The sequence below is a fragment of the Dothidotthia symphoricarpi genome, assembly GCF_010015815.1.
Source record: "Dothidotthia symphoricarpi CBS 119687 unplaced genomic scaffold P153scaffold_13, whole genome shotgun sequence".
In the NCBI taxonomy this organism is placed as follows: Eukaryota; Fungi; Ascomycota; class Dothideomycetes; order Pleosporales; family Dothidotthiaceae; genus Dothidotthia; species Dothidotthia symphoricarpi.
In genome coordinates, this window is record NW_022985020.1 from 694,832 (window position 1) to 721,646 (window position 26,815).

Sequence of the window (26,815 nt, forward strand, 5' to 3'; positions counted from 1 at the left end):
TCTGGTCGTCCACAATGCCCAATATGACCCACAATAATGAGACGACACACTCAAGCACCGGTCATGACTGGCTATCCAGTACTGTATCCAATACTACCGTGTAAACCTACTCCTTTTATATCATACTGTTTGGGTGCTGTCTACTTTTGTTTGCCAAAAACATCTCGCAATCGAACCATAACGTCGTGGCTCCATATGCTGGGTATCGCTCTATCTTCGAACCTGCCTTTCTCGTACGTCTGCGCTTTTCGAAAGGAGCGCGACCTCAAATCAACGAGGGTATCGAAAAGTGAGTAATCTGCACGGGAATTGCTAGATATAAAGTTGATACTAACACCTACCAAGTTGAAAAATGCCATTTTCAAGGTCTCTCGAAATGACCGCGATCTTGTGGTTATCTCGAATAAGTATGTTGACGAATTGCGCAATCTTCCAGCCGACAAGCTCAGTTCTATCGAAGCGTTGATCGCGGTGCGTCGCCTCAGAATACATGATGCAATAATTGTAAGGATGCTGATCTGTCGACACAGAACATCTGCGGGAAATATACGGCCTCCGACATCATGTTGGAAGGCAACTTGCATACGCGACTGCTTCAGACCAGACTGACGCCCAATCTCGCTGCCTTCTCATCAATTATGAAAGAAGAAGTAGACCGGGAGTTGAAGACGCTCATTCCTAAAAGCCAAAGTATGATTTGATATCTTGGTGGCGGATGCAACCGGTAACAGATCAGACCCGATGTTGACTATGATAGACGAGTGGGTCAAGGTTCGCATTTACGAGGTGATTGCCATCATCATCGCTCGCATCTCGAACCAGATATTCCTCGGCGAGCACGACGGCCGAAACGAGGACTGGTTCCAGGCCTCGGTCGGTTACGCAAAAGAAGTTTCTTTCACTATCATGGTCATTCGATGCTTTCCCCCATGGTTCCGACCCGTAGTGGCGCTCTTTCTCCCATCGAGCTGGCGATTACACACCCATCTTCGACACGCGAAACAGGCTTTGCTACCTGTCATTGCGCGCCGTCGTGAGGAAGAGGGCAAGGGGGGTTACGTCAAGCCAAACGACTTTCTACAATGGATGATGGATGCTGCGACTGGCCACGAACGTCAACCAGAGAAGTTAGCACACCGGCAACTTATACTGATTCTTGCGTCGGTACATACCACGACTATGGCTGGGGCGCACGCTATCTACGACATGTGCGCAAACCCAGAGTATTTCGAACCCCTGCGAACAGAAGTAGAAACTGTTCTGGAGGAAGATGGTGGCTGGGGGAAGATGGTGGCTGGGGGAAGCCAACACTGACGAAAATGCGCAAGATGGATAGTTTTTTGCGGGAATCTCAGCGCCTGAGTCCAGCGAGCCTACGTAAGATACTTTCACTCTTCGAGTTGGTCTATATTAGTATCCGGTGGGACTGACTTGCGTTTCAGTGGGCTTCCATCGCATTGTGCAGAATCCTATCACGCTCTCCGACGGCACCCGTTTGCCAACCGGTACGCACATATGTCTAGCTTCAGAGGCTACATCCAAAGACGCTCGGCTCATCCCACACGCCGACAAGTTTGACGGCTTTCGCTACTACAAGATGGGACAGAACTCCGAAGAAGCGCACAAACACCAGTTTGCTACTACGGACAAGAACCATTTGCATTTCGGACATGGCAAATATGCATGTCCTGGACGGTTTCTTGCGGCGAATGAGCTGAAGATCGTGCTCGCGAGCTTGATTACAAGGTATGACATGAAGTATCCAGAGGGGCAAGCTAGGCCAGCCAACCTGAATGCGGATGAGTTTCTATACTCAGATCCAGCGACGAAAGTGCTGCTCAGAAGAACAGGTGAAGTGGCTGCTGAATAACGCTAGCGCATCCAGTAGAGGATGGCGTGAGCCAAGCCGCTATAAAAGCGCGGATCGGCAGAGACCGCAGCTTTGTTTTCGGTCATATTGTATCTACACTACAACAATCATTATCTTTCTAAAGAACTCGAAGCCTATGATCAACAACGTTTGAAATTTGCAGTAGAAAACCTCCCGCTATAATTACGCAGTAAAGGCTAATGTATTGCCTGCTTGAACCACAAAATCCACGACATCACTAAACGTTTGAATCTCCCCAACACCTTTGTTCTCGGAGGATGCGGTAACAGGGTATTTAATGCTACTGGATCCTAACGCATATGTAACCAGATATTTAGAATACCCAAAACTTTAAACAGATTGCTACGATCCGCCGATCCTGCGTTGAGACGCGAATCACTCAACAAATACATCGATGAACCGCTGATCGTGTCCAGCCCTATAAGTACTTCACACGCCAATCGCAATCCTGTTCAGCGTCTTTTTGCGTTTATCCAACAACATCCAGAATGACAACTTGCGATATACTGTACACCGCCGACGAAGCAAGTCTTCCCGCGAATCTGCCAACGTTGGAAGAAATCGAAGCTGCAACGGAAATCCTTAGCGACAGAACGCAGTGCAAGGTCGTTGGAATTGGGGTTCACTTTGTTGTCAAGTATGGAGCTCAGGTCGACAAGCTCGAGGGAGAAACTACGCTTTTCTTAGGGCAATCAACATGTGTTCCAGTCCCACGAGTCTACGCATTGTTCCAGACCCCGTACCGTGATATAAAGAGAACTTACATCATTATGGAACGTATCAGAGGTCCTACTCTAGCTTCTGAGTGGCCAAAGATGAATCGAGCGTCAAAAGTGGCTGTTTCTGCCAAACTCCGGATTATTTTCGAGGATATGCGAAAGTTGGAATCTCCTGGTGGATACTGCAGCCTTAGCCACCAAGGACTACCGGATGGTCTTTTTTGGACGATGGATCCATCAAAGCCATTTACTGGTCCCTTTGATACGGAAGAGGAGCTCAATAACGCCATGGTTGCGAAGCAGCTTCAAGATGGTTGCTCCAAACACCAGGCCAATTACTTTGCGCGTACGTACAAGGAGTTCTTTATCAACCATGCGCCTGTCTTCTCGCACGGAGATTTCCAAAGAAAGAATATTATGATACGTAATTCTCCCATGGTAGAGGGCAAGGAGGCGCAGTGGGATGTCACCCATCCAGACATTGTCATTATAGACTGGGAGTACGCGGGCTGGTATCCAAGCTATTGGGACTACGCGAGAGCTATATATGCTTGCGGACGATGGGAGGATGACTGGAACGAATGGGTTGAACAATTCTTGGAGCCATTCCGAAACGAGTATGCTTGGATGGAGCTTCTTCTCAGGATACTATGGACATGAAGTTGTGTGGAGTATGATGTTTCCTAGAGCGCAGGAGCATTTAGATGTAACAAATGCGGTGTTACGTGGCCACGATCGAAGCTTGTGTATATGATAATGGAAGGAGATTGAGTCGCAGTCATTGAAGAGGGATATGCCTACCTCGAAAATCAGAGTACCAAACCCTAAAAGACTGTTAGGGATTTCAAGTGCGCCGTGACGACTTAACAATATACATCAGTAAATTGAAAGTGTATCCATACGTGAGACCTTATGTACCACTGGATGTTCCTATGGGGTAAAGACTACATGCTTTCCGATTCCAGTGTGCTCGGCCGCCATATCGAGCCCAGTCTTCCAGTCCTCCAACTGGAATGCCCTCGTATCAACAAATGCCTTAGCGCGGGGAAATAAGCCCCTTTCCAGCATTTTGACAAACTGTATCATGTCCTCTCGCTCATACATCAGCTTCCCTCTTATCGTGATGTTTTTACCCACGAGAGTCCAAGGAACTATAGGTTGGTCAACGAAGCCCATCATACTGACGCGCCCATTACGACGAAGAGCACTCGTAGCACTCCTCAAGTGTAACGACTTGGATCCTTGAGGCGGCGTCAAGTCCAAAACGGCGTCGATGGTCCCAAAAGTCTGGAGTGTCGCCAACTCCTCAGCCTCATCTCCTGTCATCTTCATTGTTTCGATCTGGGCATTTGGCGAGCCGTGTAGTACATGCTCCTTCAACCTAGCCAACTCTTTCTCATTTCGGCCCATGGCGATAACTCTTGCGCCCATGGCAATGGCCACTTGCACACCTGCGCCGCCATAACCACCAGTTGCCGGGCTGATAACGATAGTCTCCCCGGGCTCTAGTTTGATGTCTCGTAGACCACCAAACGGAACAAGCAGATAGCCCATGTATGCCAAGTCCTGAACAGAGTAACCCAGACTGGCGCACAACCTCGCCTCGTCCAATGGAATACAGTTTTCGAGTGGGAATCTAGCGAACTCTGCAAAAGTTCCATCTCGCCACACATCTCGCATCAGCTTCTTGCTGCCATCGGCGCTGCTGTCGTGGATAGCAGAGAGGAAGAGTGTATCTGGGTTGTCTCGTGCACGGATTACGCAATCAACGTATACAAGCTGTCCTTCACTCAACGCAGTCGCATCGGGTCCTAGGGCAGTGATACGTCCAACAGCGCTAATGCCGCCAATGATCGGAGTAGGGAAGGAGTAGTGCCGACTCCCGTTGTAGACATCGCGATGATACGAGAGTATCCCAGCTGCTTCAATACGGATGATGGCGTTTCCTAGGCCGGGTTGAGGGGTTGGTAGCTTCTTGACCTGGAGACCAGTCTCGATGCTTCCAAGCTGGAGTGCATGGTGTTGAGCAGGGAGTTGAAAGGACATCATGAAGACGAAGTTGCATAGAAAATAGAAGATTGGGATGTATTCGAGAAGATTAAAAGAATATTTCCTGGAGTCGGGTACCGTTTTTTATATGATGGTGACAAACACGAAAAAACAGAGTCCTTGGCAGAACAGTTTGTGGACAACCGGGTTGAATGAGAGATACCAGAGATAGGCATGCAGAACTCAGAATTCGGACATGGAAGATCTCCATAGGGAAACATCGGCTTTGTCTTCGGAGATCGATTTGGGAAAACGGACTTAACCAGTTAACAGCCAGAATGTAAGACGGACTTTAGTACCCTTAAGACCTTCAGCCGTAAATGAGCAGATACCCGAGCAGGGCTTCGGTGTTGTTTTGACCAAGTATACAACCTTAGTATTAGTGACTGTCCTGTTCATTCATATCTTGCTGAGTTTCTCGGATTAATTTATATTTGGATGACTATAGTTTTGACACATCGTTCATGCTACTGTCACTATCAGTATATCTTACACCTTGTCATTATTTCGGCCGACATGATGAATCTGGTCTGCAAATTCGTCATTCTCTTTGTTCGTAACTATTGCGGTAGAAACATGGGAGATTGGTTGAATTCCTCTAACAAGTGAGATACTGCGTCAGTGGGCGATTGCCGGGCAACGGGCAGCCTTTGGCAACCCCAGCCGTGGTTCGAGCTCTCCATCCATCTCATGCTTCCTTTTAATCTACGTTGCTAAACTTTCTCATGACGAGAAAGGCGGCTCGGTAACCACTCCTGAAAGAGTCTTGTGATACCCTGCTCATCACCCTCTACTGTCTCGCGGTTCCTGTTGTCTACAAACTCAATGTTGTTCATCCCACCAAAATCAATAACCCAAGCGTCCATAGCCTCATCAATAACAACGTTCATTGGATTAACGTCTCCCCATACAATGCCGTTGGCATGCAGCTCCTGTACTATAGCAATAACTTGCTCTTCCCACTTCTTGTGCAACTCAAATTTGCCCCAAAAGCCCTCGCTCTTCAAGTGCATCCCTATCTTAGGTGAGATAATTAGGGTCATGAGCATGCCTATTGTTGTTTCCCCATTTTCGCCTGATATCACGATACCCTCTAGTCTAGGGACTCTAATCTGAGCTGTCAGACCAGCTTCGTTGATGCGTAATAAGATCTGAAGCTCGCGCTCAAAATCAGGTTCACGCATTTCAAGTCGCGGCTTGAAGAACATGAAGATCCCATCCACTGTCATAACCCTTCCCTGAGATGAATCAAGGGAGTGTCCCATATCTCTAGGGCGAGCTATCCAGGTTTCGCATGCGCGGAAGCGAGGGATTGCTTTGCATAGCTCAGGCAGATCGGCAGTCCGCATGGGGGAGATACTGAAACACGGTGTGTACATACACTCTTCTCCCCCTTCGATGCGAATATCTTCATTACCTGCGTCGACAAGATTCAGGTTGTAGGCAGGTGTGTGGAGAAAGTATTCGAGGCTGAGGTCCTGGAGTGACGTTTGTGGCGCTAACCTTTCGATGAGGGGCAAACAGTACTGATAAACCAGGTTTGGAATCGAATCCATCATGTCATACCTGCCTCCCCTGTCCAGATTTATCTTTTGTAGGTATTCCTCACCAAAGTGTGTGCCCTTGACTTGTGCGACTTCGACATTGATATAAAGCTTCACGAGACCACGTAGGACTATCATATTAAACTGCTCCTTTGTAGCGAAGCCTGTAGAGTGCCAATCGACAAAGGGCAGTTGACTCATTGTAGAACGGTGCGATGGCAGGTAAATTAACAAAGTAGGAGTTTGAGAGGTGAGTTGCCAAATATCAGAAGGCAGAGACAACAGTTCAAGTACGACATAAACTCGTATAACTGGGGAAACCTTGGCCCTAAATCATTTTCGAGAGTACAAGATAACTTGACAGAGTAAAGATACAGTAGCTTGTTTAGGAACAGACCGAAGACTCCGTCAGGCCACCCTGCCTGCAGATTATTCAGTGGCTAAAGCCTGACTGTAAGTATTACAGAGGCATTACTCTGTGTACTTCAAGAGGAAGGAGCAAAGCAGTTCAGACGTATCTTTGTTATCAAGATCCTAGAAAATTTTCTATCTGCAAGTATCACTGCGGCGCGGTTGAGCTCGCTTCTTACTTGCGGAGGAAGGTGCGCTAGACATGTTATTATTAGAATTCTACAGCAGTATTCACTGGTGAGAAATTCTTTAAAACGATTATACACGCTATAAGAGGAAGGAGCAAAGCAGCTCGGACGTGTCTCTGTTGTCATGATTCCAGGAATTTGTCCATCTGCAAATATTTCTGCGGCGCAGACGTTAGACCATTCGCAATCGCAGTCGCGTGTTCTGTCTGTCTTCTCTTCTCAGCACGGGAGTGCATCCATACAAGCAATGCCGTCCAGAGAGCCACTTTTGAGATTTAGTCAGACGCAGCCACGTAGAATACATATGTTTAGAACTTACTAGCAATGCTGACTGCAATCATAGCCCACATACCCCTGGTGAAGTAAGGTGCGAAGTTCGCTCCGTAGAAGACGATGCTCCACCATGCGTTGATTGCATTACTGCCCATATTCATACTGGCAATGACTACAGCGCGCAGACTGTCTTCTTCGTAACGAAGCACATCGTTTGCCCACGCAAAGAAGGTTGCTTGACAGGCATATACGCTACCAGCCCAGTAGTACATTGCGAAGTGAATTGCTGTGTTCTGCGGATATGCAAGAATCAAGGCACTGGTGATGACGCCCGTGAGCCCGATCCAGTATCCGACAAGGTATCGTTTGCCACCCAAGAAATCAGTGAGTGTGGCCCAGAACAACGTGGAAACAATACCAACTGCTGGCACTCCAGTGGGATAGTTGTTGACTTGGGAGACCACGTACTTCTTGGTGGGATGCGACTTCATGTACAGTTGTAGAAGAGCGTTCGAGCTGAAAGACTCGGTCTCTCCTGCAAGAATCCAGAGGACAACGAAGAAGTACCAATACCATGTAGAGAAACAATGCTTCAAGAAGGTCCAGGAGATTGGCGTGCGTTCCGAGACTTCAGGCACGCGCGATATTGCCAACGCCTTCTCTTCTGCGGATAAGTAGGGTGCTTTTGTATTTCTTGGTGTATCGGGAAAGAGGAGGAACCCGTACAAGGCGACAGGAAGCGTGATGATTCCATCAACCACAAACAACCAGCGCCAACCCGAGAGTCCGCGAAGCCCATTCATGCTGGAGTGAATGCCCGTTTGGATAAAACCGCCAATCATGGTTCCAGCGAGGCCTGACGCAGTGAAGATGCCCGAACGCTTCCCTAACTCTGACCCTGTATACCACGAGCCTAGGATGTAGTGGGTTCCCACAAAGGTCGATGACTCAAATATCGCCTGGAAGAAGCGGATAGCCATGATATCCTGAGGTTTTTGGGCAGCGGCGGTAGCCATAGTCAAACCGGCCCAAGCCACCTAAGCAGTGTCAGCGAAAGGAGGCGCAAGTCAAATAAGGGACTTACCATGCATGCGGGAAAGAAATACCGGGGCTTGACGTAGTAAAGTGCAATGTTACAGGGTACTTGTCCAATCGTATAACCAACGGTGAAGACAGTGTTGATCTGATTGAGTTGGTTTCCTTTGAAGTTCAATTCTTCCTTCATGCCAGAAACATATGCGTTGTTTAAGTTCGTCCGATCAAGGTAGTTGAGAAAATACATAAGACAACAAAAGGTAAGAATGAAGAAGTCGAGTTTCATCACCAGCTTACGTTCCCCAGGCGCATTCTGGTTCCCCCGAAGATATTGAGCAAAGCTGTTGGCCATCTTGGATGTTGCGGTATAGCAAGGCAGCAACTCGATAGCGTCTCTCTTCAGCCTACATACAAGTTTGAGATTGGAGACGGAGAGAGAAATTTCGGTGGAAAGCTTGAAATGGACAAATATATCAATGTCTCGTAAAAGTGGCCCTTGAGGTTGATGTTGCTCTTTCTTTAGGCGGCTGCAGAGTCAATGTTCAACGCTCTTCGGAAGATTGTGTTCCTATCACGATAAGGTGAGTTGCATGTAAGAGATACGGATCCTGGTGTAATGCCGGTCCACGCTGACTCGGAATATGTAACACCAACGGCTATCTCGTAGATCATAGACACAACGAGCAGGTCAAGTGCCGATATCGGTGATATGCCAGAGCTTGTCAGAAGCACGAGATTGGTCAAAGACGCCTAGACAACGCTGCAGTTAGCGATGTTGGGCATCCGGATGTGGTTTTGCGGTTACATGGCGTGCGGGGTGAACTACGGAGCGTGGTGACGAATAGTGGCGGATGGGAGCCGAAGGTGGGGAGTCGGCGACGGGAGACAGCGCTTGGAGGCGGTAGCTCGAAATGCCTACCTTCAGACCTAGGACCCTCCCCTGAACTACAACATTTGTGGAAAATCTCTTGTTGTGTCTTGTTGTCTTTGGGTGGTGCTGTTGAACTTCAAGTCGTCATGTCTGAACAGAACTGGGAGAAGATTGCCGCGTCCAAGCGCGCAGCGCTCGCGGAACAGATTCCGACCGAGTATCGCGTACCAAAAGACCTCCTACCACCAGACTCTCAGCTTGACGTTACACCGTGGCCCAAGGAATCGAATTGGTTCGCGCCAAAAGAGTTGGAGATTACGGATAGTACTGCATCGCGGATCCTTGAGCAAGTCGCGTCGAAAACATGGAGCTCGGAGGAGGTGACGCGAGCGTTCTGCAAGCGCGCTGCTGCAGCCCAGCAACTGGTACAGCAAGAACCAGCAGGCATACCAAACGCGTAGTTAACAAACCGGCAGACCAACTGTTTGAGTGACACTTTTTTCGACGAAGCCATAGAGACAGCCAAATCTCTAGACGATCACCTGCAACGGACTGGGAAGGTTATTGGACCGTTGCACGGTCTACCAGTATCCCTGAAAGATAACTTCAACGTAGCTGGTAAAGATAGTACAGTAGGCTTTACATCGTTAGCCAACAAGCCAGCCGAATATAATGCAACATTGGTGGATCTGCTAGAGAAGCTGGGCGCCGTGCGGTATTGCAAAACAAACGTGCCGACTGCGATGATGATTGTATGTAGACAAACGACAGAGTTAGTGTGTAGTTGCTGATAGGACACAGGCCGAATCAGTGAACAATTGTTTCGGACGCACGGTGAATCCACTGAACCGCAAGCTGACGTCAGGCGGTTCCTCGGGTGGTGAATCAGCTCTGATCACTTTTGGTGGTAGCCCGTTAGGAGTTGGTACTGACATCGGTGGAAGCTTGCGCATTCCAGCAGCATGTACAGGTATCTTTACTCTTCGCCCATCCTTCGGTAGATTTCCTACTCAGCGATGCCGCCCCGGTTTAGCAGGACAGGAAGCCGTTCATAGTGTAAACGGGCCAATGGGGAAGACCCTTGAAGATATTGCGATGTACTCGAAAGTGATCGTCGACGCACAGCCATGGCTTGTTGACCCAAAGATGCTGCCAATACCCTGGCGACAAGTAGAACTCAAGACGAAACTGAAGATTGCTGTCTTATGGAACGACGGGATCTGTTTACCCACACCACCAGTGACGAGAGCTTTGAAGGAGACTGTGGAGAAGTTGAAGCAGGCTGGCCACGACATCGTCCAGTGGGACCCTGAGCACCATGCTAAAGCCTTGGAACTTTTGGTATGACTTTTACGCGGTGTTGTGAGACATCACTAATCAAGTGTGATAGGGACGCTTCTTTGTTGCAGACGGCGGAAAGAGTATCGAGACATTACTAACGCCAACTGGAGAACCGTACCGCCCGGAAATGGTGCAGTATAAAGACGCAAAGGAATTGGGCGTTCATGGCTTATGGCAGCTACATCTGGAGCGGTCTGAGGTGCAGAGGCAGTACCTCGAGCAGTGGATGTCGTACGGTGGTCTTGACGCCATATTAGGTAAGTCGGATGCATACTTACATGTAAGAGTGTTCTGAACGTATTATAGCGCCCACGACACCATACGCAAGTGTGCCACACGAGCACTTCAAATACGTCGGATATACCGGGGTCTACAATATCGTCGACTACTCTGCCGTATCTTTCCCATGTGGAGTCGTTGTCGACAAAGCCAAGGACAAGCCTGCTGCCGATTACAAATCCCAGACCACGTTCTGTCAAGCTACTCGAGATAGCTGTAAGTCGGGACCTTAGTTTATCGTCGCACATGCATCAAACAGCTTACCCTTGACAGATGACGCTGAGCTCGTACACGGAATGCCTGTCAGTTTGCAGTATGTATATGTTGTTTATATCTAACGAGGGATGTCTGCTAATCTCTTTACACAGGCTTATTGCGAACAGACTGGAAGAGGAAAAGGTTCTTGCCATGACAGCGACCGTGCTCCAAGCCATCAATGCTTGACCTGAAGATCAGCTATAGTGTATCATTGATGTCGGTATGGCCTTGATACTCTATGTCGTCTGTAAGCTGGAACTGCCGTTGGAAGAGACACGAATTGAGACTGCCAAAGCTCGAAAAGCTAGTGTTGCCGAGGAAGGGGCAATTGCAGCACACGTGGTGCAAACAAACGTACCGAACTCCAACTTATCTATCTTTGCTACGACGCCAAATTCATACGTCCCTCGTCGCCTATCCTTTTTATCTCACCTCTTTTGCGACCAGCTTCCCCTACCTTGAGATCTGTGTGCTATTTGCACATCCGCGTAATACACGAAGCTGGTCGCCTCCTACATTTCTTTGTGCCTCACCTTGTGAATCGATCAACCTCAACCACCTCCTCATATTACTCATCCGCTCTGCAGCAACACATAGCAGAACTGCGTATACGTACTTTTACATAGAAACCTAATCGCCAGCGCAGATTGTTACACCTCACCGTAACGATCGCGCGACAACGATGGCGGGAGGTATCGACACCGAAATCAAATATCCAACTACGCGCTCGAAGACGGTGAGGCCTGCGGAAAGAAAGAATGTAGCGCCCAAGACGATGCCGAAGAAACTTCCTTGGCTAGATGGCAAATCCTCACACCTGTTCGCTGCTTCGCCAGACAGCGTTCTACAGACAGATACTCCGTCGTCCACCACATATTCGCCTAGTCGCAAACGCCCCATTCCAACAATACCAAAACGTACTACTACAACCTCCTTCAAAGCAGACCCGACTGTTCGCCCTGGCGGCACGATACCTGCCCTGCGTAGAAAATCGTTGATCAGCCCAACCGAGCGCAATGCTGTGTCAATAAGTAACAGTAGTCCATCGCCTGTTACGAGGCATCGAATATCCCAGATACGACGGGAATCTCTCGCACGGAAGGCAGCGAAGCCTTCGAAAGCTCGAGAGCCACAGAAGAGACTCTCGATCGTACACTACGCCGAGGAAGAGCCTGAGAAAAGCGTCCCTGGCAGGTTTCGTCCTCGCGCAGACAGTCTTGCGCCAGTGCCAGATCACCTCCAGCGATCGATCACGCCTGAATCGATCCGTATACCTCTGCAACGCCATGTGGTAATGACACCCGAGGTTGTCTCGAGGGTTCAGGTGTCTCCAACGCAACCAGTCCCGGGTCGTAGTGTCTTTGAGAGGGCAGGAAACAGGAAAATCAGCAATGCCATTGAGGGATTGGAAGACATGGTGCAAGAAGCCGTTGACATTGCACAAGATACTACAGACCGAGGTCAGGTGGAGGAAATCTACGAGATCATCGAAGACGCAAGAGATGCTATCCAAGAAGCATCTGGCGAGCCCGCAAGACATCTTATGACTACCGTCTCCCCGCTCGCAGCGTCGGAATCCTCCAGTGATGAAGGGATAGTGTCTACGTCTTCATCGCAAAGCTCATATGGCGGATACCCGAATGCCTCAAAGTCCAGCAAACGCCCACCTCATCAGCCAGCTCTAGTCCAAAGAAACACGCCAAATCATCCAATTGGTCTGAAACCTCACGTTGTCCCACACGGCGATTCAGCATCTCTCGACTGGGCTTACCCACCCCCCAAGCTTCGATTCCGAGAAACGTCCACTTCCTCGTCCTCGAGTAGTGATAGGTCCAAAGATGGGGGCGGGTCGAAGTTCAGTACGGGAAGCGACTTACTTCTTCCGCCAAAACAAGCCCAACCCGCACGAAGAGAGCATGTAGATTTCGTGCTCCGTCCCATCCACCGAGACGAGTCGCGCGGCCGTTCACGCCGGCGGCTTGTAGGTGAGACTCGCGGCCACAGACACCGACGTCATAGAAGTTTGGACAATGGTGACAGATCACGGCATCGGAGGGCAAGGTCTTCGAGCTTAGGGCGTGTGGATATGTCGTTTGACGACGAGGCTCCTCTTGCCAAAAGCTATGGTGGCGAACTGCGTGTACGGGAACAAGCTCACCACCATACTTTTAGTCTGCGACGACACCATCGCAGACAGCCAATTGCGAGGAATTGGTCTACGGGGAAGAAGCGCTTCACTGCGTCGATTGCGTGTGTCAACACGGCTTTACTGGGCATCATCATTGGTGTTTATGCAAGAAACCCATATCCCGGAGTGGTCTGCCTTGTCTGACATTGTACAGGCTGGCGAAGTTCCGCGCATCCAGTACTATCTCGCAGACGAAAGACACCATGTCATCTTGGGTAATGTTGTGTAAGCAATACTCAAAGACAAAGCATGTTTGCAGCTCACTGTGCGTAGACTCTATCTCGGACTCGCTATATCGACTTTCATCGCCTGGCCGCTGCCACTGCTCCACGGACGCAAACCCTACGTCCTAGCAGCTCTGGCTCTTGCCTTGCCCCTACAGTTTCCCCAGGCAATTGTCGTCAGCGCTAAAAGATCTCCAACCAACGCGACCTTCCGAACTGGTTTACTATGCGCTCGTGCCGCATCAGGCCTCGTCCTCGGCTTCGCCAATGTAAACTACATCACCGTGCTCCTCGACCTGTTCGGTGCCTCCCTGCAGAGCACGCACCCGCACCAAGAGTTCGTCGTGGCAAACGACGTGCGCCGGCACGGCGGGGGCATGGGCATGTGGCTGGGGATCTGGTCATGGTGCTGGATCGGCTCACTCGCCATGGGCTTCCAGATCGGTGCTTCGATTATCCAGAACCATAATCCAGCATGGGGGTTCTACGTCGTGACGATAATCCTAGCAGGTGCGCTCGTTCTCAATATCATTGCCCCGGAGACACGGCGTGCTGCGTATCGCAAGTCTGTCACGGAGGTCTACGACAGAGACGAGAATTACATCACCCGGCGTGTATCTCGCGGCGAGATCAAACTACATGTTTCTACGGAGGGCCCGTTGTACTGGTTCGAAGAGGTGTGGGCGGGCATGAAACTCATGCTCATGATGATGTGCCAGCCCGGTTTCTTCATCCTAGCCCTATACCTCGCATGGATATACGCGCAAATCGTGCTGGTCATTGTACTCCTCGGCGCGCTCCTCTCTCGCTCCTATAGGTGGCAGCCACACTTCGTAGGCGCAGGCGTAACATCCATTGCCATCGGTGCGTTTCTCGCCATCCCCCTGACCAAGGCGGGCATCTTCTCCCGCGAGCGCAAACGCGCCTTCAGAACAGACAGCATGACGTTCCAGAAACAAGTGACCTGGTCCTCGCATCTCGTGCGGCGCGCGCTCTTCACGCTCACCCTGCCGCTCATGGGCCTCGCATACACGGTCTCTTCCGCCGGCCGTCCACGACCCTACATGGTACCCATCGTATTCGCCGGCGGCGTAGGCTTCTTCAGCAACCTCGCCATCGCAGAGTGCCACGGCCTAATGATGGAGACATTCGACACATGCGACCTGCAGCCCGGCGTCAACACGCGGCACCGCCTCGTCTCAATGGCAGTCCAAGACCGGCGCCGCCGCACAAACTACTCGTCCTTCCCCCGCGTCACAGCCGGCATCTTCGCCAGCCAAACACTGGCTTTCCTCGGCGCCGCCATCGCCACGGAAGTCGGCGGCATCATGACGCGCAATATCGGCGCTATGGCGTCCACGGGCGTCACGGCCGGTATCCTCCTCGGCCTGACGGTTCTGCTCACCGCTGTACTCTGGCGCTTCAGACAGGTCCAGGTCATTCCCAACCACACGTTTGGCACGCGCAGGGATACCGCGGCGTGGGAGCAGTTCAAGGACTTGGAGAAGGCGGGGCGCGGGGCGGATTGGAAGGCGGTGGTTATTGGGAATCCGAGCGGCAAGATGCGCAGGATGAGTGTGCTTGAGCTGGGGGGGTTGAGTCGCTGGACGGAGATCCGGAAGCTGAATTTCTTGATTAGGGGGGAGGGGGATGGGGAGGCGAAGAGGTGGGGGGTTTGAGGAACGGTAAGGGTGTGAGGTTTGGAGGGGGTGGGTTGTGGAGTGGATGGTTACCCTATTACACGAATTCTTGATTGATGCATTCATGCATTCATGCATTCACTCACTAGTGCGAAATTTGCAAAACAAGCCGCGAAACTCGATGATATAGCCACTCCAACACCGCCCAAAAGGGAGGGAAATACTTTTCCGCATCAAGACGACTCCTCACCAAGGCATCCACCACCTCTTCTCACTCCGCTTCTCCCCCCTATTCTCACCAGTCTTCTGCCCCGCCTCACCAACGCGATCGAAAAACACCACCATAACCGTCGTATCATCCACAACATTCCTACTCATCGGCGGCGGCACGCTCAAAATCCCGAGGAACAAGCCGCGCCTCGTCCCACCCATAGCATTGCGCGCCAAACAAACCGCCGCATTCTCATCCTCGATAGCAAAGTACTGCGGCTCAGCCTGCCAGTCGACCTCCTTGCCCGCCTCGACATCAACAGTCACGCCGGGGTCGAGGGACGTGGTGTTGTAGATCGGGGGGCGGGCGAGCAGCACGGGGTCGGCCTTGACGGATCCAGCGCCGCGGTGTTTAGCGGCGAGGAAGCGCGATACACATTCGACGGCGTGGTCGGACGAGATGCGGTCCCACAGGCCGTCAGACGCCATGATCATGAAGTCGCTACCGCGTTTGCCGTGCGGGGCGCGCACGACGGTCGTCTCAGTGACTTCTGGCTCGGCGGTCATGTACGGGGGTGTTTTTGAGCCCGGGCGCGGCGCCGAGCCCCAGAACTTGTATTGCAGCGTTTTGATGAATTCGTTGTCCCATTTCCAGCGGTGGTCGCCGAAGGCTCGCGTCACTGCTATGCCCATTAGACGGCCGGATTTGGGGTCGATGATGTCTGGTTCGTCGGGGTGGAGGGCGGCGAGGCGGCTGACTTCTGCTTCGTTGAAGCCGGTTTGGTCGATGGAGAGGGGGATTGCGGTGTAGGCTTGCGTTGCTTCGTCCCAGCGGCCTAGCACGGCGCGGGAGTCTCCTGTGCATGCTACGCGTAGAACGTCTTTTTCTGGGTCAAACGCGGCGAGCAGTGCACAGGAGCCGGAGAATGCAGGGGATAGAGCGGCTATTGCTGCTGCGTTGGCGGCGGGAAACCAGTTTGCGGCTGTGCGTGCGGTGGTCATGATGTGCTTGTCGACTTTCAGGAAGGTTTCCTTGATAGCGTTTTCTATTTGGAAAGAAGGGGAAGAGGATGGGAGGGAGATCAGGGCGGAGGAGAGGTGGGGGATGAGTGCTGTTTGAAGAAAGAAAGCTGTGAGGCGGCCGGCGTGGCCGTCGTAGACAGACCAGTAGTTCCATGGTTTTTGACCCGGGCCAGGGGCGGTGCCCAGAGCATGGTAGTCTTCCTATAGTGTGTTAGTTGTGGTCTTGGAAGGAAGTATAAATCGCCCTGAGACGAATTGACATGAACTGCAGTGAGTAGGTCATGATATACAGAAATGAACACAGCATCAACCAAAAAACCCCAGAACATCACTTACACAAGGTTCATTACTCCGAAACCGACACCCATGCGTAACCGGCATGCCATCCCTCCTCGCCTCCTCCTCATTCATCATCCACCCACCCGCCAACTTATCAAACTGCTCACTGAGATACTGCGCCACATCAGGGTGCTTCAAAGGCGAGCTCTCATCCGGAATATGGAACTGCATCCAATGGTCCAACTCATCCTTGTTATGGATGAAAACCAGAGGCGAAGGTTCCAATTGATCCTGTGAGTAGCAGTCGAGCGCATCGTCCATCCAATCCCGCTCGCGGATGTCTACGAAGTAGTATGCGAGGCCACCGATAAGAAGGAGGAAGATGGCGGTCTTGGTGGGGAAGGCAGAGTGTAGAACTGTGGGGGCTGGACGGCCATTTCGCGATAAAGTCGAGATGTTGGGGGAGGTTTCCAAGACACGTGATCGTGTACTTTGGTTGCGGCTCGGGGCGAGGCGTGGAGTCGCTGTACGTGGCCGAATCAGTGTACGACTCCCCGCTGCAGCAAGGGATAATCGCGACCGGACCGCAGGGTTGAGTACTGGTGAACTGCACCTCAACCGCATGGAGCTCCGAAGTATCATTGTGGATGTTTAATTTGTTTGTGGAGAGTGACATCCAGAGCGCTCTCACAATTGACAAACGAAGGTGAAGCTCGGATGGCGCCGCGCTAACGCTATTCATCACAGTTCCACGTGATGCAAGGAGCTACAACCTGTCACACAGTCAATCTGACCAAGACAAGATATGCGCTTAGAGAGCTAAATGGTTACACGGTCGTTGTATGGTTGACTCACAATCACAAAGGCGCCGTATGCTGAATTTCACCCAGGCCTCTCGATGAAATATGAATGTGATTCTCCATCCTACCCTGATACACGCAATCAAATATACACCACGCGTCTCTCAACCCAACCCCTCAACCCAAGTACCTCCATCCGAGGAGACAATAATGCCGTAGCCCAATCGAATTCCCAATCCGTCCCTAACACCCCATGCTCTCAATGATAGAGTAGAATTTACCGCCCAGCCGCAAACCTCTGTAATCCAAACACCACCTGCACAAACCACTCATCCGTCGAACCCTCGTCTCTCGCCATCTTGAATCTCCGCGCAGCCTCTAGCGGATCCTTGTATTGCAGACCGAGATCATGCTAAACCTCGGGTCCCGTAGCCCAGTAGAAACACATCAATGCCCACGTATTCGACGCGACCTCGGTGCCATGCTGGATCTTGATATCCAGGATAATATTGCGTGGAATGTGATGTAACAAGATATTTGGGGAGTTCTCAAGGTTCTACTGTAGAAAATCCCTTCGCACGTTTATGAAGGCGCCAGGTCCACCGTCGGTGGCGAGCTCGGCGACGAGGGCTTCTGTTTGCTGGACGAGGCGTTCCAGGGCTGCGGAAGAAGATTTGCCGAGACTTACTGGGATGAGGGTCAGCATTTGTTTACGTCAAACTCTCCACAAACACTACATGTGACGTACCTAGTATGGCGCTGTTCAACTCCTCCGCGACCGGTACACGGCCAGCAACATCCAACAGCGGCGCCAAAGTGCTCTGCTTGACGTTCTCGTACGCTATAAGCGCGAACGTATCTCGAAGTGCTCTTTGGACTTCTCGTCTCGGATCGTTGGCAAACTCGGCTTGAAGCTCTTGGCCGTACGTCAAAGTCTCGTTCTCTTGTTGCTGTACTTTTGCTTGCATGTCCTCCATATCATCTTCATCGTCCATATCGTCGTTCTGATCTTGATTGTCCCAACTAGGGTTCAACTGGTCATCCAATTCCATTTCAAAATCATAGTCGTCGATTGCGGAGTTTCGGTTGATGGGGTTCGAGGCAGCCGAGCGTTTCGATAGTGGTGTGGGCACTGAGTGACTCTGTTCTCTCAGCTCATTCGATCGCCGTATCATCTCGATGAACTTCCGGCAGCGAAGCTTGAAGTAGATGTTCTCATTGTCACGAAGGACTGAAGGATAGTATGCAGAGGTATGCTTAAGCGCTTTGTCAATGTCACCTTGAAGAATTGCTGAGCGTATTTCTGGAAAGTGGTCAGCACACTGTGGGGCAAAGGATGACGGCAAGACGTACTTTGCCGATTGAGCGCATCCAGATCCTCCACTGCTTCTGGGTAGGGCATGCTGTTGCTTTCATCATTTGCAAGTGCTCTTGCCTCATCCGTAATCTCTTCTGCGAAAGCTCGTGCTGTGTCAACGTATCCGTCATGCGCCAGATACTGGCTCACCAACTGGTGAATGAACTGAGATTCGTCTGCGGGTATTTGAGCATTCGGGGCGGGTTTCGAGAGGGCAATCTCCGCCTTTATGGCTGCCTTCTCGCTGTTGACCATCCTGTCTATGTCGAAATGGAAGGGTTCTTGGCCGAAGTTGGCCTTGAGCGTCTCGCCGGGTTTCTTCATACCGACAGTCGGATAGTATGGCGTGTTTGGCTTCAGGTCTCGGAAGGCGGTGCCTGCGCTGATTAGTCTTGGTCGTGTTTTTGGCAAGATGTCCACTAACCCAGATGTCGGCCATTTTTGGTGAAAAAGGCAGTGTTGTTCCTGAAGTTGATTCCACAACCTATGACGTCGAGCGTGCCAAACTTCTCCCCGTACGTCTTGCCCGACGTTGTGTTGCTGAAGATCTGCCCGTCATCGCCGTGGTATGCGTATGAATCCGGCTCCCAGCCTGGTATGCGGCTCAAGGCAACTTTGGGTCCTGCGAAACCGACGCCAATCATTCGTCTAGGAAGCCGTTAGCCCAGAATCTCGCTATGCTGAGACAGTGCCTACCCGTCCTTGCCCTTCGACATGACCGTCACCTCGTAGTAATATATGCCACACTGCCGCGGCATGGGAAAGTCTGCGCGCACCGCCGCCGCCTCGTCGTGCGACTTCTGGGCGCCCGAGAACTTGGCCTGTCGGCCGCCGTCGTCGAGTTCCATCTGGGCGAACTTGTCCCCGTCGTTCCACCTCGTCGGCCACGGCGCCACGGGCTCGTCCACAAAGACGGGCGCCCGTTCTATGATCTCATGCGTCAAGCCCCGGTGCGAGGGCGCCATCTTGTGCAGGTTGACGCTGCTCGCGCTCGTCGACAGCGAGCCCGTGTTGGACGAGTGCGTCGAGCGGTACTCGCGCTGCGCCGCCAGCTTCGCCTTGTGCGCCTCGTGCAGCTTCTCGGCGTGCTTGGACCCGCGCAGGTACGAGGGCACGAAGAACGGGGGGACGTCTTGGGCGCCGCCGCCCAGGCCATGCCAGTAGCCCGTCTGGCTCGAGTACGAGGCCAGCTGCCCGTTCCTTCCAAAGCTGGTAGACATGCTGTTGCCGTGCCCGTCGGCGTCGATGGAGCGCGAGTGGCGGGAGTGACCTACAGCGTGCGGCGTCGCGTTGCCGGCGAGCTGCGAGAAGACGCCGGAGCGGGTGGGTGTGGGGTTGTTGGACTGGCTGCTGTTCGCGTTGCCGGCCGCAACACGCGCCCACGACTCTCGTCTGTACATAGCAAGCGAGCGGGGTGCAGCGATGAAGCCTGGGCCAGGGCGGCGTCTGAAGCAACGGCAGTGTTGGAGCCCGTTGGCGTAGTACTAGAACCGTTCGAGCTGGCAACCGTGGTTGAGCAGGCGCCCCAAGTACTGACACCGGGAACCAAACTCGCCGAGTTGGCAGGCGCACGTGGCAGGACTGGGGATCAACGACGGACATTCATCATTCTGGCACGATTATGGGACAATGTGGAGAGCTGGAGTGCTGGACGTCCTGGACGGTCTAGGTCGTAGGTAGCACGCACGTCCAGAGTTGAACCGAACTCATGCGGGGACCTCACCCCAAACGATAACGCTATCACGCCAGTACCACACACTCCACAAATAACACCACCCCATGCCTCAAGTCACTTTGCATTGCTTGTGTTTGTGATTCATCTGATCTCTGTTCGCTGTTTGCTGTTCGCTGGTCGCTGATGTGCTGTATCCAGATAGCATACAATCCCAGCCAACATCAACAAACTATTCTGCCCTTGACTCCATCCTATCCAGACGCCAAAGACTACGCTTCCATCTAGACAATTACACACTTCGCTTCCTAAACGCCAGACATGCTTTGCAAATATTGTTGTAAAAAGACAAGTAGCAAGAAATGAACAAACGAGACATATTGCAGAGACGTGACATGGGCCCATCTGATCGAACCATGCCGAGTGGGCTTTTGAGAAAGTGCAAATAGCAGGGACGTGGACGTCATGCACCGCAAGCCTTGCTTCTAATAACTAGTTGCGCAGGCTCTGGTTGCGTTCGAGTCCGTTGCAGGGTAGCATAGCAAATTGCGAAGACACAATGACGACATGCCGGCTACGAAGGGGTAGCAGGGAGAATTTGTGAATTCGTCGTGGCGTGGTTCAAGGGCGGTAGTGATGTGCGGTCCCCAATGGCGCCACTCTTGTCGCTGACAGCACTGCTCTCGTCCTTTACTTTCGGATCGCTTGACCCGGTGGTATCGCTCTTGACATCCTCGGAGAAGGCATCACCGCGGTTGGGTGCTCGCCAGCTGGGGGCCTCCCACACCACGCCAGTGAAGCTGCGCAGTTGGAAACCCTTCTTCTCCCACTTGCGGCACTTGAATTTCCCAGTGCGGTCGAGGGCGCGAAGGCCGGCATTGATGGCGCCTTGGTTCGCCTTGGGACCGAGTTTCGCGAGGGGAGTTGCAGCTGCAAAGGGACTCTTGTTGTTTGGATCGTTGATCATGTCACCACTGGAGTGTGTTAGCGCGTGGTCGTGTGATAGTGTAGGCGTATGAGTGTGTTGACGCAAGAGTATTCTCGAGACACAAAGCCAGCAGAATCACAGTCGCTTGAACACCTCTGCATACTTCTTCCAGGATGGGTAGGAGCACTTACAGCTTCTGCTTCTTCTTGGGTCCTGGTCTGCCGCGCGCTTTTGGTGTGCCTTCCATGGCGGCAGCATTGCGCTTGACGGCAGGCTTGGGCCCCTTCCGCTTGCTCCCTGCGTCTGTTGCTGGTGGCGCGAGTGATGAGGGTGTGCTGGGGCCCTCGACGGCAGGTGTCGAGTCGGCGGGAGCGTCGGCCGATGGTGGCTCGAGAACGATCTGGGGTGCAGTCTCTGGGGGTGACGAGTTGGGCTTGGATGACTGCGAGGGCGTGGCTGATGGAAACTTGGACAGGGCCTCGGGTGAGAGCCTGAGGACGACCGTCTTGGTCTTGGCCGGCTTCGCAGTCGTCGACATTTTGGCGGTGCAACAGGGCGTCGGCGACGTCGTGTCGCGATGGGCGGGCGATGGGTGCAGGCGTGCGTGGGCAGGCCTGGGGCTGGCAATGTGTGTCGTGACTGGGCAGGGCGCTTCTCAGCAAGGTGATGAATGCACTTTTGGCTTTTCTGGCTAGCCCGTGACCGCTGACACTGCTTCCTCCGACTCGGCCAACAATGGTGCAGGCGATGCGAGATGGCAGTCAGGGCAGGGCAGACGGCGTGGACGGCGTGGATGGCAAGGGGAGAGAGAAGCGTGGTGCGAGTTGGACCCAAAGCCAGCCGCCGCTGGGGCCGTTGGGTTTGCGCACTTCGCTAATTCGGCGCGCATCGTTTGGACTCATGGCAGGCAAGGGAGTTGTTCTGGAGGTGAAGCCTACTTCTTCCCGACCGCGCGAGGCCCAAACGGGCATCCTCCATCTGAACTTCCTCACCAGCGACTTTTCGCCAGCGACTGCGAGACGGGCTTTTGCATTTCTATCGGGCGGGCCTCGTCTCTCTCGCAGGGCCAGGCACACAAGGGTTGATGTTCCTGTTGGAGAAGGCCCGTGTGGCAGTCATTCGGTTTGGCTCGTCGTAGCGTTCCAGCGCAGTTGCCGCTTCCTTCTTCCATGTCCTGCCTCATCCCTCCATCCAATCCGCGGCCCACCAATTTCCTCCCACGGAAACCTTATGCTGTGCCACACCTCGTTGCAGTCGCTGCACGCCTTTGTCTCTCGCTGCATCCATCATTGTGTCCTACTGTACGCTTTCGTCTTTTACTACCACTGACGGCTGCATCTCGTGACAGGCCTCCAACGCTGCCATGTTCGGGGAGACCAGGAATGTGCACAAGCGTTCCAGGCCGCGCAGCCGGCGCCTTTGCCCCCTCCACACCGTCAGCTCACTGGAAGAAGCCCCAAGTCATCAAGTTTCGGAAGCAGAGCATCTCGAATAGGGGCGTTCCAGCCCTGCCTATCTATGATCAATCGTCTCCATACTCCAGACTAACGCCATGACGCCTCGCTTCAAGAGAAAAGTAATCTGCGTCTCAGTCTTGAACAGGTGAAACCTGCATATCCTCCTCGTCTATCTGAAAATGGGAAAATCCCATGTCGAGTCGAGTGCCATCCTATTCTCAGCATCCATTGACCTGAACGACGATGTGTAGAGAAGCAGACGTGATGTGGTCCACTTGTTGAAAATGGAAGTTGTGCACGTGTGAACGCGTAGACGCGTAAACGCGCCAATCCAACGCGTTCCTTCCGTGCCATCACCACAACGCCTATATTCACCGCCTTTGCCCGCCACCAGTGATGAAGTACGATCTCGACGAAACCTTTGGAGTAATCTTCAAAGAAAGCATTTCTGCCCTCCTGGATCAGCTGATCGATATTCAAAGACACAAGGTTAATCGCGATGACTCGGAGCGGTGGGTGCAACGTTTGCGATTCATAGATATCTCTAGCGTCCCAGATTTGACGCAAAGCGATGATGGACTACTCGTCAAGTACAGTAAAAACACCAAGTCGACCTGTGACAGAGAGAAACCGTTGCTTGTTCTTCCCCTCAGGGAACAGGGAGAAGATGACGGTGAAACACAATATGTTGCTGTATCCTGGAAGTGGATCAAAAGCGGCGAACAGTCACCGCCATGGGGTTACGATGTTAGAGAGAGCTTCGATTACCGGATCCAGCGATCGGGCCAACCCGCACGCAAGAGCGAGTTTCCCGATCATTATCTAGAACGAGTGATTATGTTTGCTCAGTTTCACGAGATTGACAAACTCTGGATCGACAAGGAATGCATCTACCAGGAAGATGATAATGATCGCAGGCTAGGAATTCAGATCATGGATGAGGTTTATGGGGGGAGTACCTGGTCGCTGGGGCTACTCACCATTCCACTCATGCATCACAAAGATGTCGTCATACTCAACGAGCTCTTGTCCAGATCCATCTTTGAAAATCCAAAAGACAATGAAGCACCACAATACAAGCACGGCCTCGGCACGAGGATCATGGAAACCCAAATGCTTATTCTTCAAATACTGAACGATCCGCGATGGTCGCGCGGTTGGATCTTCCAAGAGGATCACTTGGCCTCGGACAGAATGGTTATCTTCATTCCTCACTCGAGTCATGTTGAGACGGAAGGTCTATCGTATGAATTTGGAACGCTCCCAGGTAATCTTCGGATCAAACTTTCTGATCTTCGGCAATCCGTCACCATGTTCTGCTTGGCGAATGGTGAGAATGAGTCCCAGTGGCCCAACAACGAGATGCTGTCGAGGTTGAAGCAATACAACATATCGAACAAGGAGTCACACAAGACGGAGCTGGACCCTACAATCACGCACAAAATGCGTTCGTGGGCAGAAGGTAATACATACGGTTGCAAGACAATCCAAACGCAAACGATGAACTGCTATAACGAGTCCATCTATCCAAGCAGTACATTCAGTATATTCGCCGATATACATAACCGCTCTCTACAGAATATGGAGGATAGAATATCCATCATGGCCAACGCCGCGAAATTTTCAACACGCCTCGACGTCACCCCAAACTCCCCCCTCGTAAAGCGCGACTACAGTCTATCAGCCATCCTCCTAGCCCTGATCGTACTCAACGGCGAGATCCTAAGAACCGACATCCCCCTCAACGAAAACGACATCATGAAATACACACTACAAGACTACCTCAAGAAAGTGCAGTACAAATTCAACGCCCCGATACCCAGAATGAGCCAAACGTACATCGATCACTGCCGCTTCAACTCGCCCAAAATCACACACCGCGGTATCGAAGTAAAAGGCTTCCTGTACAAACTCGTCGCATACGATAATCCCAACACACCAAACCCCCTAAAAGTAACCGACACCGACCGCAAACTCCTCGAACCCTTCGCCAAACACCCAAATTTAAAGCCCCATCCGGGAAGGACCCTCGCCCCCCTCGCCGATGTGGTAATCCTCGTCCTCATCAAGAACCTAGACGAGTACTTCGGCCCAAACAGCCCGCTATCAGACTTCCTAAACCACAACCTCGATCTCGATCGCACACTGCGCCGGTCGGAAAAGCCCGCCACGTCCTACGTCCTGGACATGATGCTCGGCATCGTTCGCGCCCTGCTCGTCGGCCGCGATCTGTGCTTCGCACGCTTAGTCGGGGAGCCTGACTGCGCGCCCCCGTCTGCGATTGTCATTGAGCCCCTGCGCGCGGATGGGTGGGTCGGAGGACAGAGCAGTGGTGATGGCGCGGGGCCGTCGTACGTGTTTACTAGCTGGGATAATGGGTGGCGGGACCATGGTATGCAGCGGTTGGCGAGTATTGATGTGGGGCCTTTTTCGGGGGGTGAGGTGGATGGGCGGGATAATGTGCTGAGGAGTTATGGGTGGGTGAATGGCGTGTTTGACTTTAAGGGTGGGGAGATGGGGACGTATGTTTTTCCGCTTGCGGGGATTTCGAGTGTTGAAGGGCGGGGGAGGAGGGGGAGGAAGAGGAGGGTCGCGGATATGCTGGGGGGAGAGTAGTGACTGAGCAGTCTTGGGTACATTATGTGAGAGATGAAGTGGGGTGGGAGACATGCATGATATCACGACAACAGAGAAGATCATGTCAGATTTAGTCAACGTATTGATTGGTATCGCTATCTATGGTTGTACCATCGCAAAGGAAAAAAGAAAAGAACAATCGGGGTATATCCAATAGTGCGCCCAGCCGCCCATTGCCCCGTGAACGCCTAGTATGTCGCAGTGTTCATGACACTGTCGAACAATAAACTCATGAAAGTGATGCGTCCCACCCCAACCTGCCTCCGAATAAAACATCTTAGGCAAGAACAGTGTAGAGCACGACAAGCCCCATAACCCAGTACCCAGAGTACTTGCCCGCAGAAAGCGACACACCAGCGCTATCCGATCCACCCGGCGCCGTAGTACCATTAGCCAGCGTACCATTAAGCACAAGCGTCTGCGTGCCATTAACATCCGACACCGTAACAACCTGCTTATTCAACGCAGCATAACTCCCATTGCCCACCAGAGAATTAATATACTGCTGATCGTCATTCTCGTCGCACCCACAGACGCTGTACTCCTGGCACAAGCACATAACGGGCAGCGTGGTGTTTGTGCCATTGGGGTTGTTGGCGTTGGTCTGTGTCTGGTTGTTGAAGCGGTACGGGTTGTTGTAGTAGTACGGGTAGGTGTTGTATAGCCAGAGGCCGGGCATGATGGCGAGAAGCACGACGGGCGCGATTAGCGCGCCGGCGAGGAGGCCCTTGGGTGTGCGAGATCCCGCGCTGTAGGGCACCGCCGCGCCGCCGCCATAGTAGCCGCCGCCGCCGTAGGAGCGCGCTGCGCCCGAGCCTGCGCTTGTTGAGCCGCCGCTGGAAGAAGTGCCGCTTGTGCGTCCGCTGCCGGAGGAACTAGTGCTGCCGCCTGAGGAAGTGCCGCCTGAGGAACTACCGCCTGCTCGGCCGCCGCCGCCCTTTCGTTTTGTGAGGGCGTGTTCTGGGGAGAGGATGGCGGAGGAAAGCGGTGTGTTGTCGGCGCGTTCTGAGAGGACACTGAGCGCGTTTGTGTTGGGTATGGATGCGGCGGTGATGGTTTGTGTCGCGATGGCGACGTATGTGAGGAGTTGTGACACCTTCATGGTGAGGATGTAGAGTTGACGTAGAAGGGTGGTGGATCAGTCGAGTGTTGTAGTGGTAGTAGAAGTTAATGGACCAGTAAGTTTATATGGCAAGGTTTGTATTAGCAAGCTTCAAATGCTTGGCTAGGATTGCTGATTCTTTGTAGGTGTTGGTTTGGTATGAAGTCTACTACAAGGGTGGACGAGGCGGTCTTTATTAACTTGTGAAGTTCTAAGGCCACCCTGCGTCATGGATAGAAAGGTAGTGACAGGGGCAAATTACGGTAAGCTTAACCGACAAAGCCACAATCATAGAAGGTCGAAGATCTTAGTGCATATCTGCGCCTTCACAAAGAGCCCAATTACAAAGCAAACCTAAGAAATCGCACCCATAATTCACGTAGATTGAGCATATCATATGGCTCACACAGCCTCAAAAGTCGGGAAATATTCTTAATTC

The 26,815-nt window shown here is 52.3% G+C and overlaps 14 protein-coding genes across 14 annotated transcripts; 6 read left to right on the forward strand and 8 right to left on the reverse strand.

Moving 5' to 3' along the window:
• Nucleotides 1–188: 188 nt before the first annotated feature.
• P153DRAFT_293802 (putative cytochrome P450) lies at nt 189–1,870 on the forward strand (the record flags this gene model as incomplete). The annotated part of the gene is given in 6 exon segments (XM_033663914.1): nt 189–279; nt 317–471; nt 531–690; nt 758–1,273; nt 1,288–1,377; nt 1,443–1,870. Coding segments are annotated over 6 exon segments (1,440 nt in total), but the record flags the coding sequence as incomplete, so codon positions are not given.
• A 272-nt stretch (nt 1,871–2,142) lies between these two features.
• Nucleotides 2,143–3,490, forward strand: P153DRAFT_367983 (uncharacterized protein). Its single transcript, XM_033668406.1, has one exon. The coding sequence runs from the start codon at nt 2,380–2,382 to the stop codon at nt 3,268–3,270; it is 891 nt and encodes a 296-aa protein (XP_033522482.1). The 5' UTR covers nt 2,143–2,379; the 3' UTR covers nt 3,271–3,490.
• Nucleotides 3,491–3,540: 50 nt separating this feature from the next.
• P153DRAFT_343236 (putative quinone oxidoreductase) lies at nt 3,541–4,663 on the reverse strand (the record flags this gene model as incomplete). The annotated part of the gene is made up of 2 exons (XM_033665997.1): nt 4,256–4,663; nt 3,541–4,207 (listed from the first exon to the last, which is right to left on the reverse strand). Exons 1-2 carry the CDS (start codon nt 4,657–4,659, stop codon nt 3,541–3,543), a joined length of 1,071 nt encoding a protein of 356 aa, XP_033522483.1. The 5' UTR covers nt 4,660–4,663.
• A 709-nt stretch (nt 4,664–5,372) lies between these two features.
• P153DRAFT_405361 (uncharacterized protein) lies at nt 5,373–6,404 on the reverse strand (the record flags this gene model as incomplete). Its single annotated transcript, XM_033672012.1, has 1 exon — nt 5,373–6,404. The coding sequence occupies one exon, from the start codon at nt 6,402–6,404 to the stop codon at nt 5,373–5,375; it is 1,032 nt and encodes a 343-aa protein (XP_033522484.1).
• A 520-nt stretch (nt 6,405–6,924) lies between these two features.
• P153DRAFT_294135 (pantothenate transporter-like protein) lies at nt 6,925–8,462 on the reverse strand (the record flags this gene model as incomplete). The annotated part of the gene is made up of 3 exons (XM_033663938.1): nt 6,925–7,067; nt 7,122–8,112; nt 8,160–8,462. The coding sequence occupies 3 exons, from the start codon at nt 8,460–8,462 to the stop codon at nt 6,925–6,927; spliced, it is 1,437 nt and encodes a 478-aa protein (XP_033522485.1).
• Nucleotides 8,463–9,047: 585 nt separating this feature from the next.
• On the forward strand, nt 9,048–11,343 carry P153DRAFT_319364 (amidase). The gene is made up of 7 exons (XM_033665084.1): nt 9,048–9,406; nt 9,458–9,733; nt 9,783–10,322; nt 10,372–10,579; nt 10,629–10,817; nt 10,875–10,914; nt 10,970–11,343. The coding sequence occupies exons 1-7, from the start codon at nt 9,128–9,130 to the stop codon at nt 11,043–11,045; spliced, it is 1,608 nt and encodes a 535-aa protein (XP_033522486.1). The 5' UTR covers nt 9,048–9,127; the 3' UTR covers nt 11,046–11,343.
• A 198-nt stretch (nt 11,344–11,541) lies between these two features.
• On the forward strand, nt 11,542–14,950 carry P153DRAFT_397963 (uncharacterized protein; the record flags this gene model as incomplete). The annotated part of the gene is made up of 3 exons (XM_033671602.1): nt 11,542–13,146; nt 13,202–13,272; nt 13,321–14,950. The coding sequence occupies 3 exons, from the start codon at nt 11,542–11,544 to the stop codon at nt 14,948–14,950; spliced, it is 3,306 nt and encodes a 1,101-aa protein (XP_033522487.1).
• A 53-nt stretch (nt 14,951–15,003) lies between these two features.
• Nucleotides 15,004–17,104, reverse strand: P153DRAFT_343249 (protein serine/threonine phosphatase 2C). The gene is made up of 2 exons (XM_033665998.1): nt 16,481–17,104; nt 15,004–16,345 (listed from the first exon to the last, which is right to left on the reverse strand). The coding sequence occupies exons 1-2, from the start codon at nt 17,063–17,065 to the stop codon at nt 15,158–15,160; spliced, it is 1,773 nt and encodes a 590-aa protein (XP_033522488.1). The 5' UTR covers nt 17,066–17,104; the 3' UTR covers nt 15,004–15,157.
• A 206-nt stretch (nt 17,105–17,310) lies between these two features.
• P153DRAFT_319372 (SPRY-domain-containing protein) lies at nt 17,311–20,268 on the reverse strand. The gene is made up of 5 exons (XM_033665085.1): nt 19,277–20,268; nt 19,005–19,228; nt 18,577–18,957; nt 17,972–18,526; nt 17,311–17,910 (listed from the first exon to the last, which is right to left on the reverse strand). Exons 1-5 carry the CDS (start codon nt 19,978–19,980, stop codon nt 17,780–17,782), a joined length of 1,995 nt encoding a protein of 664 aa, XP_033522489.1. The 5' UTR covers nt 19,981–20,268; the 3' UTR covers nt 17,311–17,779.
• Nucleotides 20,269–20,363: 95 nt separating this feature from the next.
• P153DRAFT_48177 (uncharacterized protein) lies at nt 20,364–20,779 on the reverse strand. The gene has a single exon (XM_033673226.1). The coding sequence runs from the start codon at nt 20,655–20,657 to the stop codon at nt 20,397–20,399; it is 261 nt and encodes an 86-aa protein (XP_033522490.1). The 5' UTR covers nt 20,658–20,779; the 3' UTR covers nt 20,364–20,396.
• Nucleotides 20,780–20,826: 47 nt separating this feature from the next.
• Nucleotides 20,827–21,718, reverse strand: P153DRAFT_387065 (uncharacterized protein; the record flags this gene model as incomplete). Its single annotated transcript, XM_033670604.1, has 2 exons — nt 20,827–21,226; nt 21,372–21,718. The coding sequence occupies 2 exons, from the start codon at nt 21,716–21,718 to the stop codon at nt 20,827–20,829; spliced, it is 747 nt and encodes a 248-aa protein (XP_033522491.1).
• Nucleotides 21,719–21,915: 197 nt separating this feature from the next.
• Nucleotides 21,916–22,675, forward strand: P153DRAFT_387066 (uncharacterized protein; the record flags this gene model as incomplete). The annotated part of the gene is made up of 2 exons (XM_033670605.1): nt 21,916–22,473; nt 22,529–22,675. The coding sequence occupies 2 exons, from the start codon at nt 21,916–21,918 to the stop codon at nt 22,673–22,675; spliced, it is 705 nt and encodes a 234-aa protein (XP_033522492.1).
• A 358-nt stretch (nt 22,676–23,033) lies between these two features.
• On the forward strand, nt 23,034–25,501 carry P153DRAFT_358229 (uncharacterized protein; the record flags this gene model as incomplete). The annotated part of the gene is made up of 2 exons (XM_033666781.1): nt 23,034–25,159; nt 25,396–25,501. 2 exons carry the CDS (start codon nt 23,034–23,036, stop codon nt 25,499–25,501), a joined length of 2,232 nt encoding a protein of 743 aa, XP_033522493.1.
• Nucleotides 25,338–26,776, reverse strand: P153DRAFT_367989 (uncharacterized protein). The gene has a single exon (XM_033668407.1). It carries the CDS (start codon nt 26,374–26,376, stop codon nt 25,552–25,554), a length of 825 nt encoding a protein of 274 aa, XP_033522494.1. The 5' UTR covers nt 26,377–26,776; the 3' UTR covers nt 25,338–25,551.
• Nucleotides 26,777–26,815: the final 39 nt, after the last annotated feature.

Excerpts from the sequence above, each read along its gene's own strand:
- P153DRAFT_367983 (XM_033668406.1), top strand. The coding sequence starts at position 2,380 with ATGACAACTTGCGATATACTGTACACCGCCGACGAAGCAAGTCTTCCC.
- P153DRAFT_319364 (XM_033665084.1), top strand. The coding sequence starts at position 9,128 with ATGTCTGAACAGAACTGGGAGAAGATTGCCGCGTCCAAGCGCGCAGCG. Across the intron at positions 9,734-9,782 it reads TGCCGACTGCGATGATGATT|GCCGAATCAGTGAACAATTG; the intron begins GTATGTAGACAA and ends GATAGGACACAG. Across the intron at positions 10,915-10,969 it reads GGAATGCCTGTCAGTTTGCA|GCTTATTGCGAACAGACTGG; the intron begins GTATGTATATGT and ends CTCTTTACACAG.
- P153DRAFT_343249 (XM_033665998.1), bottom strand. The coding sequence starts at position 17,065 with ATGATACTTCGGAGCTCCATGCGGTTGAGGTGCAGTTCACCAGTACTC. Across the intron at positions 16,346-16,480 it reads TTCGGAGTAATGAACCTTGT|GAAGACTACCATGCTCTGGG; the intron begins GTAAGTGATGTT and ends AACACACTATAG.
- P153DRAFT_319372 (XM_033665085.1), bottom strand. The coding sequence starts at position 19,980 with ATGTACAGACGAGAGTCGTGGGCGCGTGTTGCGGCCGGCAACGCGAAC. Across the intron at positions 18,958-19,004 it reads CAAAAATGGCCGACATCTGG|GCACCGCCTTCCGAGACCTG; the intron begins GTTAGTGGACAT and ends TAATCAGCGCAG. Across the intron at positions 18,527-18,576 it reads GGATGCGCTCAATCGGCAAA|AAATACGCTCAGCAATTCTT; the intron begins GTACGTCTTGCC and ends ACCACTTTCCAG.
- P153DRAFT_48177 (XM_033673226.1), bottom strand. The coding sequence starts at position 20,657 with ATGGGCCCATGTCACGTCTCTGCAATATGTCTCGTTTGTTCATTTCTT.
- P153DRAFT_367989 (XM_033668407.1), bottom strand. The coding sequence starts at position 26,376 with ATGAAGGTGTCACAACTCCTCACATACGTCGCCATCGCGACACAAACC.